The following is an 11,717-nucleotide window of genomic DNA, read 5'->3' on the forward strand; positions in this document are numbered from 1 at the left end:
GGGTCTTGAAAATCATTTGGTTTTAGAAAAAATTACTATATGTGTACAGTAGGAATATTTGGAATATATGTTTTACTCAAAACTTACTTTCTCCATCACCATCTTTATCAAATTCTTCTATCATAGCCCGAAGTTCTTCATCACTCATGTTTTCACCCAATTCTCTGGCAACACGTCGCAGATTCCTCAGGCTTATTTTACCTGAATCATCATCATCAAATAGTTTAAATGCCTTCAATATTTCTTCATGTGGATCTCTTTCCAATATCCAGTCTGTCACTATAGTTAAAAAAATATGAAAAGTAAACCTTTATAGTCTCAAAGGCATTCATTTGTGAAATCAAGTAATTATTAGATGAGAATTAAAGCTATGAATCTGTCAACATTTAGTTTGACAATAAAAATGCCAAAGTCCAAAAACCCAAAGAGATAAACAGAAAATTAGAAAAACCAAATCCATATCTTAGAATTTAACCTTTACATTATCAACAATTTATCCTATTATAAGAATAAGCATAGGGCTTCCCTGGTGGCGCAGTGGTTGAGAGTCCGCCTGCCGATGCAAGGGACACAGGTTCGTGCCCTGGTCCAGGAAGATACCACATACCGCGGAGCGGCTAGGCCCATGAGCCATGGCCGCTGAGCCTGTGCATCCGGAGCCTGTGCTCCGCAATGGGAGAGGCCACAACAGTGAGAGGCCAGCGTACCGCAAAAAGAATAAGCATAACTATATCACACAGAAGCAAATTTTTGAAAACTACATTTATACCATATTTATTTAAGGTTTACTATTATCAAGAATTGTACTAGGGTCCACTGACATCAAGCACACAAGTCTAGGAGTTTGTAACCTAGTTGTAGAGATGATATACCAACAAAACAATTAAAACCAACTAGATAAAAGTTGTTTGCTGGCTAAACTCAATAGTAATACTGATTGTTCCTCAAATTTAATACAACTTAAAAAGAAACAAAAAAACCCTGACAAATTTATAAAATTAACTGCCACCACTGATACAGACACAATCTCAGTAAATGCAAATTCCACTCATATCCTCATGATTTAAAAGAACCTCTTGGTTTCTCAAAAGTAGTTATTAAAAGGATTCAATCTGATTATAGTAAGAAAAAAAAAAAGATCTGAAAAGGAGATCTCTCTAAAGTCAAATCCATTTTGTTCATCAAGATGATAACTATCAGACAGCTAAATTAAAATTAAATGTGAGTAATTTCAGGCCTCAATAGTAATAATTATTTTAAAATACTAAATGTAATAATATATAATAAGAGTCAACTTAATATTTTCAATATAACCACAGTCTTTAATCAACAGCCATAATAACAGAAATTTTTAAATCTGTGGTGTAAAATTTAAGTTACTAGATAAAATTCTGAAAATATCAAAGGAAATATCTCTGAAGTAAATCTACATGCTAGTCTACCACTACAACAAGATGTACTTATGACCTTCACTGTCCCATTAAAAATAACTCAGTCCTGTTGAGGTTTACAGAATCAATAAAAACTTGCAAATGCTTATAGATGGAAAATACTGGAATATTTAATGTACCCAAAAGAAAAATACAATTCAAGTCCCCCACAAATAGTTGTTTTGCTGCTGTTTTCACCATATTTGGTTGAATAAGCTTTAGAATAAACACCTATTCAAGCTAATGTTAAATCATCTACACATATATTCAATAGTTTTCTTTTATCCATTAATTTTATACAAAAAGTCTTCCAAGTAACTAATTGAAGTATATTACTATAAGTATGCAAATCATCAAAGTTCATAAATATTCAGTTAAAAAGGAGTTGGCATATATACAGCCATAACACCAAAATAAAATACCACACTTAAGTCTATGGCTCATACTCAACTTATTTTGAATTTAGTCCCAACAAAAAAGCAGGACAAGGAAAAAAAAAGTGTTAAGAAATCTTCTTCACCAATTAAATAATTTACATGACAGGTGAACCAAAAAAGCAGCTTGCTGAAAATATTAATGTATTTAAAGAAGCAACAGGGTGATCTGGGGAACAGATGGGGCTCCAAGATGTATAAATTCCTATCCCACTGGTGCTTTAATTGTGTTAGTTACTTCAGACTTATGTGTCTATATAATCTTTTATCAATACTTTGCCTTAGAATGCAACTTTTCTTTGGAACTATAAATACCCATCATTTTGGACAGCTAAAACATTGTAACTTTATGGTGACTATCCTCCATGCCTTCATCTTCTATTCTTATTCTACAAAGTAGAATTATAAGAAATACATTTATATTTCAATGAAAATAAATCGACTGACATACAAGCAGTAAAGATGGGTTCAATCTATTTCACAAATTTCTGTCCATTAACTGAATTTTCAAATGATTTAATTATACTCTCAGAAATGTACTTACTCAAAATAGTTAGGCCTTATACATTATAAATCACTTAATAAAGCAAATTCAAAAACATCACATTAAAACTTTAAACCCAATCAGTTGCTTATATCCTAGAGTACTGAGGTTACCACCTTTTTTCCTCTTGAATGTACCCCTTTTCTTTTTATACTCACCACCCTCAGCATAAAAAGTCTATTACAGTTATCCCTCAGTTTCCATGGTATCCATGGGGGATTGGTTCCAGGACTCCCCTCAGATACCAAAATCTGCGACGGACAGCATTTGCATATAATCTATGTACATCCTCCTGTATACTTTAAATCATCTCTAGATTACTTATAATACCTAATATAATGTAAATGCTATGTAAATAGTTGTAAATATGATGTAAATGCTATGTAAATAATTGCCAGGCACTCAGCAAATGCAAGTTTAGCTCCTTGGAACTTTCTGGAATTTTTTTTCCCTAATATTTTCAATCTACAGAAGCAGAACCCAGGGATAGAGAGGGCCAACTGTATCTTCTGCCTGTAATCTCTTCCCTCCAACACATCTTTAATAATCTCAACAGTTACCTCTCTAAAACATATTATCTCCTCTTCTTTAAAAACTGACATAGATCCTCTGCTAACTAAAGTCCAAACTCTGTGTTATGCAAGACTTTACCTAGCTGGCCCAGTCCTACCTTTCTAGTTACTTCCCTATCCTCTAGAGTAGAAGACTAACTGAAGTTTTCAGAACATGCTATATGTCTGCTATTACTCCTTGTTGTTGCTGTTTTCTCTGCTTAGAATGCCTTTCTATACCCCTCCCACAATTTTCCCCTTGTGATGAAATCCTATTCCTGTTCCCAAAGCCTAAATTAAAAATCCCCTCTGCAAAGTCTTCAATTGCTCTAGATCAGGAATTGACAAACTTTCCTACCAAAGACCAGAGTAAATATTTTAGGCTTTTTTGGGGGGGTGCCAAGGGAGCATAAGGTCTCTGTCTCAACCACTCACTCTGTCATGGTACCACAAAAGCAGCATAAAAGAACGGATGTGGCAGGACTTCTCTGGTGAGGCAGTGGTTAAGAACCCACCTGCCAATGCAGGGGACACAGGTTCGAGCCCTGGTCCAGGAAAGATCCCACATGCCACGGAGCAATTAAGCCCATGCACCACAACTACTGAAGCCCGCGTGCCTAGAGCCCGTGTTCTGCAACAAGGGAAGCCACCGCAAAGAGTAGCTCCCACTTGCCACACCTAGAGAAAACCCGCATGCAGCAACGAAGACCCAACGCAGCCATAAATAAATAAATGAATAAATAAAAATTTTTTATAAAGAAGAATGGATGTGGCAGCATACAGGCAACAGCTGAATTTGGCCCAAGGGCTGCAGTATGCCACTACTGCCCTATATAAAATTATAATTTACCACAGAGCATCACAGCTTGTTACCACCTGCATTTAAATTGTAATAAGCTCCTTGAAAGAAGAACCTCTTAGTAACTTTTGATTAATTCCCCTCCCTCACCCCAGCACAGTACTGAATGCCAAAAAATTCAGCAAATGTTTGCTAAGCAAAACAAAAAACCATATTCTATTCTAAATAGGCAATGAAATAATAAATAGTACATGCCAAAAATAGATGAGTACAAATAGCTGACTTATCTTGGTCTTACTTTAAAGCAGCAATTCCTAAAACACCTGTAACTCACTAGCCTCAGGCTGTCTAAATTCTAAACTTACATTAAGTATATTTTAATACTTTTTTCTAGCATTGGAAAGACTATGAAGTGCCAAACTTTATCTAGAAATACCTGTAAATATCTGTGGAACAATATCCTTAAACAGTAATAGATAGTAGATAAAAGTAAGATTCAAATATTCTGATTTAGAGTTATTTGTCCCAAACTATAAAACATATTCATCTGTGGCCAGTTACTATTTAAAAATGATCCAAAAATGGGGAAAGTAATAGTTTTTGATTATTTGATTCCCAAACTAATAAAATTTTATTTGACAGTTGATATTCTCAATAGGTAACCTTAGGATAGTTAAAGTACGTACTAAGCCTGCCAAATGGTTGATCTTTGAAAGTCAGGCTGAAGTTTACTCATGACCATTTATTCTAAAAGGAACCCAGTATTTCTGTTCTGTTAGTAACATAGAAGAGATGCAGGGTCAGGAAAGGTACAGATTACATGGGACTCTGGCTTCAACTGCTAATAAAATCAAAATTTTAAAAAACTGTATTCACCCAAGATGAAATAATGTGTTTTGTAAAATTCTTAGAGGCAAATAGTGCTTAAAATAACCTACAACTACAGGAAAAAGGTAATAAGAAAAATATAAATACATGGAGCAGAATACTTATGTTCCAGTGATATACATATTTTCCAGCCATTGAAACAAAGACTAATTTTTGAATAATAACAACACTTAACAGAACTTACTACATACTTTACATATTTTTAACTTAGTTATTCCTCCTAAGCACCCTATGAGATAATACAACTATCCCCATTTTATAGCTGAAAATGAGGCACAGAGAAGTAAAATGACCAAGTTACACAGCTAGTAAGTGGCAAAACCAAGATATAAACCCAGGCAACCTGGTTCCAAAATGTCCATGCTAAACCACTACACTGTACCAAATATACCTGAATTATCGCTTTCCTAGTAGTATCATTTCTACTGTATCCTGATCCTTGTTTCTATAAACAATCTAAGTTGAACCTTGAAATAAGATCATAAACCCCAGAAAGCGTCAATATTGGGAAAATAAAGATGGCTCTCTACCTCTTCTCAAGTAAATAATTCTACAAACTAGAGGAAAAAAAAAAAGAATATGCTCTCCAAAGGGACAAGCTGCCTCTCCAAATAGTCATCTATTAGTTCATAAACTGGGGATCTTCTGTGCAGTGCTTTTTTTTTGTCTTTTAGATTTACTTGTTCTTTAATTTCTTTTTTCCTTGCTTTTGGTTTGAATTTTCAGATTTAAAAGAAATTACTAATGATATGAATCTATGTTTTCCACACGTACTGCCATTTCTTTGCGTTTCTCGTATTACTTCTTGTTGAATATTTAAAATAAAGGGTTTGTGTGTATGTGTGTAACTGAATTTTCCTAGATTTTTAAAATATCTAAAAATAACTAAATAATATGCTGATATTATAACCCAGTGGGTTGTTCTAAAATGTTTTCTCCTGCTCCCAGTCTGCCAACTGCCTCCCTTACTACAATCTTCTCCCCACCAGCAACTTTAAAGAGATGACTTTATTCATTGAGATCAAGGTCATCCAGAATAGGTAGCCCCTCATTAGCTTTGTCAACCTGAAGGCATGCACTTCATCTACAGCTAAAGATACCAACTGCTACCAATTTCCTCTCCTTCCACTTTGCCAACAAAAATCACATACTAAGATGGTCCTGGGAAATATTTTCCAAACAAAATATATCAAATTTTATCTTTTACTGTGAGAAATAATTTTTTGATTACTCTTTTAGTTTTATCACATAATATAGGTACATATTACATGGAAAGACATCTTCCCGGGAGAAGCTACACAATAGTTCCTTGGTTAAAATCTTCAGAAGAAAAGACAAAAAGATAAATCCCATTTACAGTGAAGCTATAAATCTTATGTTTTCTTTGAAAATTAGCAAAAAAAAAAAAGAGTACCAAAAAAAACCCAAAATGAGATCCACATTACACAGCAATGTTCAATAGCAAAATTCCATAACCCAGACACTTTAAAAAATATTGATAGTAACCAATTTCCTAACAAACTGCTGATTACAAAGACTATTGTAAAATAGTCTTTACAATATTGTAAAATACACACCAACTTCATTAAAATCTTCAAAGGTGATTTTCCCTGTGGCTTCTCTGTCATAATCTTTAAGAATCTTCAGTACATCAGCTTTTTTTACATCAAACCCCAAGGCTCTCATTGCCACCTTTTGGATTAAAAGGGAAAAGCAAATTATAAACATTTTTTACAAAAGAAGTGAATTCCAATTCTTAAATAAGTTTTTATTATTTAAAAGATGACAACACAGCAATAAAACACACTCTTTTGCATGTTTTATGTCTCTAAAATAACAGTGATAGTTGTTCATTACTGAAATTAAATGGCAATTTTTTTCATTTATATATCCCCTTTTTAATGACAAACTAATCAATGAGTGTTTATAGAATACATTCTACAATGTACTGACTTTAGTGCACAGATAATTTTAATAAGTTATTTTTTCTCAAAGGATTAACAAACAAATCCCCAAAAGGCACAGCATAAATATTAAAAAGTTATACAACAGAAGAGATTTAAAAAATTAAAATAAGAATTTTCATCAGACTCAACATGATTAGTTATCAAGTAAATGGTCTAAGAACCTGACCTCAGAGAAAGAAGAGTTCTAGTTACTAATAACAAGGAAGGAGAGATGTTACTGGTTAAAGAAGTCTTATTTGGAGAGATTCGAGTTGTTCCTCAAATCATATATGGATGAAGTAGAGTACAAGGGCATTTAGAAAAGAATGACTAGTATTAAAACACACTCAGAAATAAAGAATAGTCTTGAAGGCAATGAACAAAGCAGTTTACCTTACCTGAATGGGAAAAGATCAGGTTGAAGAAAGCAGCTAGCAAATGAGAAAAGTAGGTGGTAGTAAAAGTGTGGAGAGCATTCAATACAAATGAAAAAAATCTGAACTTTATCCAGTGTACAATGAGGAGCCACTAAGGGTTTATGAGCAATGAACAATATGATGAAAGAATTTTAGAAAGATGAATCTAATGATAGTGTACAGGAAATGGAGAAACCATTTAGGAAGTTCCAGATATAAAATAAGATCCCAAACCAAGATTATAAGAACAGCAACAAATGGAAGAGACATTATAAAGGAAGAATGGATTGAAGCTGGGTAACTAAAAGAAACAGTGGAAAAGTGAGCTAAAGAGATACAAAAATACTATCTTTCTCATTGTGCTGAGTTTAAGACCCAAACTACCTTAAACACCAATTCCCCCTTGGTTCTTTATAAATAATTCTAAAACCTAAAATTGACATTTTTCCCCATTAGCATTGTGTCAACATCAGACATCACTTATGTTGTCTGCACCAGAGAAAATAGGTTGAGACTATTAATAACGTGTTCAAATTAAAAAACAAATAACACTCCCTCAATCTGAAAAATGAATGGATCACCAAAAAAAACAAAACAAAACACAGTGGTAAGAGGAATATAGTTAGAACTGTTTAAAACTTATAGTTTCAAATTTTTTAAGTATGTGAGTGTAAAATAAGCCCCTCCATAGGAATATATTTTTACAGTTAAAATACTATTCATTTTACCATGTGAAAAGGAGTTTCTAAAAAGATATGCTTTGAGTACTATTCAATTTTATTATAGCACTTAACGATAAATGTTTAAAATGGTTTCATATTTCCAAAACCAGTTTAATTAAAACATTTAAAAATATATTTTAATCAACTGTCAAAAATGCAAATCATTTTAACAGAAAAAGATATATTTTAAGTATATTACCTTTAATTCATGATAATCTATTGCTTCATCTTTGTCTGTGTCAAAAAGTTCAAAAGCTTCTTTAATTTCTTGTTTCTGTTCTTCAGAGAGTTCTCTTCTTTTTTTCCTCTTTGTTTTGTCTACTACAAGCTCATTTCTATGAAATGATAAGAAAAAAGTCTATTTAGTCCACTTTAATCCTATTCTCCTAGGCTTCTAAATAATAAAATTCCAAAAATGCAATAAAAATTATCCAATGAATAATTTTCTAAATTTCGAAAAAGGAAGTATTTTGTAAAAATATAAAGAAATTTTTCCTATGTGAGTCAAAGCCCTGCTCATTTTATAGTCTAGGCTGCTATAAATGTGTACTTCCTAAACTGAAAAGTGTTACAGGTTACTAAAAGAAATGAGGATCTAGCTTTCCCTCTTCCTAGCTTTGTATTTATTCCCACTAATATTACTGTGGAAGAAACAAGAACTGTGAATAAGAAACACTAGTTTTATGTCAGAAACCCCAACAAAAAACAAAGCAACCATATTCCCATCATTCTACAATATAGATTGTTAAAAAAAAATTCAATTCACAACTGATGATCACTATAGATATACTTTTATAATGCTTATAATTATCAAAATCATTGCAAAAAACATCTAATTCATCAATTAACTTACTATTTTGGCATTGTGGGTTAAAAATGTTTTTAGATTACACATTTTTAACAGTTTGGCACTTCTCTGTAATTTCTCCCATTAATATTAACAGCCAAAATAATGAACCTAAGCATACCATGAATACTAAACACCAAAAAAAGTACATAATATTTGTGCTAATTCTATATAATAATGTGAAGAGTCAATAGTCTTGTAAATCTCACTTAACATATACATCTAGACTTAATTTCTCATAAACTCTGAATAAACTAAGAAAGTAATTTACTGTAAAAGCCAGAAATGTCTTCCTTAAGAGGTGCCGATCTAAGTGTTCCAAACTTTCAAATGGGGCCACAAGACTTGGATAAGAACAAGTTTTGAAACGGAAGAATTCTATAAATTTTAAAAATGTAAAACCCAGTGGAGTTTATTTATTTGCATTTGAAGTTGTTTTGTTCTCTGAAATCTACCCCCAAAAAGGCAAGAGACGACTAAAAATGACAAAAGAGGTATGATAAAGCTGAGGAAGTTCTTTCACAAGAGACCTGATTTCACACAAACTTGCAACTCCCGGGCGTCATTCTCTTCCCAAGATTCTGAAGGGACAAGTTAGCAACCCACCAACAGCTGACCCCATCCAAGGATACCACGATTATCCCTTATTAGAACTAGGTACCTTTTTAGTGTGACGTAACTACACAGACATTTTTAAGGTAAAACTTCTAGCTGGGGTTGGGGGCGGAGGCAACAAACAGTGCATTAGAGTTAAGGTAAAGAAGCTGAAGACACTTAGGAAATCTAAGAGATTACCAACTATAATCACTAAAATGCGTCTCCGATTATACCGTAAAGCATGGCCGCAGGAGAAGAGCGAGGAGTGGGTTTTGTGTTTTTTCCAAAATTTATGGGTAAGTATGTTAGCAGGAGGTCAGCGAGCTGAAAGCCGCTGACAAGAAACTTAAACAGGGATGCTCCAAGGCCTGGTTTCCCGCAAACACCGCGCATAGAAACCTCGCGATATTTCACTGCCTCCTCGAGACTAACACAGCCCAGCTTTTTGGCGGTCCAAAGCCCAACGCCCTGACAGAAACGACCACCTCAGCAGAAGTGTGCGGAGCTCACCAGAGCCTCCAGGGTGAGGGGTCCGGGCCCAGGAAGGTTGGCCAAAGAACTCTCCTCTCGTCCCAAACTGCATTTCCTCCCTCGCCTCGGCCCCAAGCTGCCTCCCTTCCACACACAGCCGCCCTGGGGCCCGCAGCGGGGTGTGGAGAGCATTGCCGCCTGCTCATTACCGACCTCAGAGCTAAATTCATGTTCTCTTCGGACAGAGACGTTCCTCTCGAGAACGATTTTAACCCCTACCCAAGGCAGCACGACTTCCACAAGCAGTTCAACAGACACCAACGACCTCCGCGGCCTCAAGCACCTCCCAAAAAGTAGACGCGTCTGAGCTGGATTGCTTGAAATCGCTAATGTCCTGCCCATTGAGGCGAAAGCGTCACTAGTCCTCTGCTCTCATTGGGTATATTTCGCGTCAATCAAAGAGATCTCCCTGCCGGCCTCCCCCGCTACTCCTCCGGCCCTTTAGATTGGCCTATTGCTTTTTCTCCCTAATCCTTTGCGAAGGGAGTGTCTGTGTCTGTTTGGCTCTTCGGCCGGAAGGTGTCTGAGCTACGCGTCAGGGGAGGAGGCCTGCGGCTTGTGGGCCAGTGTCCGGAGACTGGGCGGGAAGGGAACGGAAGAGAGACACCGCAGGCTCTCCTCTGGCTAAAAGGAGGGAGAGGCTTACGAAAGATGTCTGGGAAATTTGAGTTCTACATTTTTGGATGGTTTAAGTACATAGGGAGTTTGTTTAAAACGCAGATTTAAATATCCCTCATTTTGCTTCCAGTAGGTGTGAATCTGCGTTTTGTTTTGTTTTATACTTACAAACGCCAAGTGATTCTGAGGCAGGTGCTATGGATAATACTTTGATAAGCACCGGGTTGAATTATTAGGCAATTTACGGTGGAACTGTACCTAAAGGGCCATTTGCTCCCATCTTCCTCCTTTGAACGTTTTTGTCGTTATTTTCAAGGTCTGTAAGCTGCTTATACACATAATGTTACCTTCACTTACCTAACCCAGTCTCTTGAAGCTCACTTGGGTATTTAATATCTTTACCTGTTCATCTCTCCTACTAATCTTGAAGGCCAGGATTATACCTTTCATTTAACACTATTCCTAGATGCTCAATAAATATTTGTTGCACTGAATGGAATCTTGCTGTGAAAACTCACAAAGTACTGAACTAAACTGAAAATCTCATAAAAGAATGAAATTGCCTGAGGGTAGGTATCGAGCCAGGGAGGGAGGAAGATATATAAACCCTGTGGTATAAATATAAAGGGATACATGTACAGGTTTAGAGCAGGGAGAGAGCATAGCAGGGTAGAAGAAAGACTTCTTGAAGGAGATGACATATATGTTAGGCCTAGAAGGATGAGCTAAATTCGGTTAAGTAAAGATGGTATGATGGAATAAAGCTAAATAAAAATTAATATTTATAGGATATCCCCCCAAAAAAACAAAATAGAAAACTTCAAAGTGTCTTTATAAATCACCTTTGAGTCTAAAAGGACAGTAAAAGTGCAATTACATACTTGAACATAAGGACAATGAAAAAACTATATTAAAATTGTAAGATGGAGACCAAGCTATAGAAGAAAATTATTATTAAATACGAATGAAAATAAACCAAACATTTATTTGAATATTTTAGAAATGAAGAACAAAATTAATTGAAATTAGGAAGAAGAAATTACTAAAGATAATACAACAAAAGAATTAGAAAACAGGTTTTAAAAAGAAAATTGTTAAAATAGTAAATTGGTAAGATATTCTCATAATCTAATAATAAACTGGTTTTTGGCAATACCGATAAAACTGACAGAGTTAGAGAAGTGTAACAGGAAAGGGAATATTGCCACTAATAAAGTTGGTAGTTTAAAAGGGAGGTTTAGGGCTTCCCTGGTGGCGCAGTGGTTGAGAGTCCGCCCCCCGATGCAGGGGACACTGGTTCGTGCCCCGGTCCGGGAAGATCCCACTATGCAGCGGAGCGGCTGGGCCCGTGAGCCATGGCCACTGAGCCTGCATTTCCGGAGCCTGTGCTCCAC

At 35.3% G+C, this 11,717-nt stretch overlaps 1 protein-coding gene across 2 annotated transcripts in view; it reads right to left on the reverse strand.

The window, feature by feature from the left end:
* The window catches only part of CETN3 (centrin 3), a 29,264-nt gene extending 19,244 nt beyond the window's left edge, over positions 1–10,020 (reverse strand). Inside the window, exons 1-4 of one of the 2 annotated variants that reach the window (XM_067031317.1) lie at positions 9,859–10,001; positions 7,930–8,065; positions 6,224–6,338; positions 88–279 (exon numbers count right to left, since the gene is read on the reverse strand). In XM_067031317.1, the coding sequence (XP_066887418.1) occupies positions 88–279; positions 6,224–6,338; positions 7,930–8,065; positions 9,859–9,875 (460 nt within the window). In that variant the 5' untranslated portion in view covers positions 9,876–10,001. Of the gene's footprint in view, positions 1–87; positions 280–6,223; positions 6,339–7,929; positions 8,066–9,858 lie in introns of both variants that reach the window. The other variant, XM_059063477.2, reaches the window with a different exon arrangement.
* Positions 10,021–11,717: the final 1,697 nt, after the last annotated feature.

Source organism: Kogia breviceps, chromosome 4, assembly GCF_026419965.1.
Source record: "Kogia breviceps isolate mKogBre1 chromosome 4, mKogBre1 haplotype 1, whole genome shotgun sequence".
Classification (NCBI taxonomy): domain Eukaryota; kingdom Metazoa; phylum Chordata; class Mammalia; order Artiodactyla; family Physeteridae; genus Kogia; species Kogia breviceps.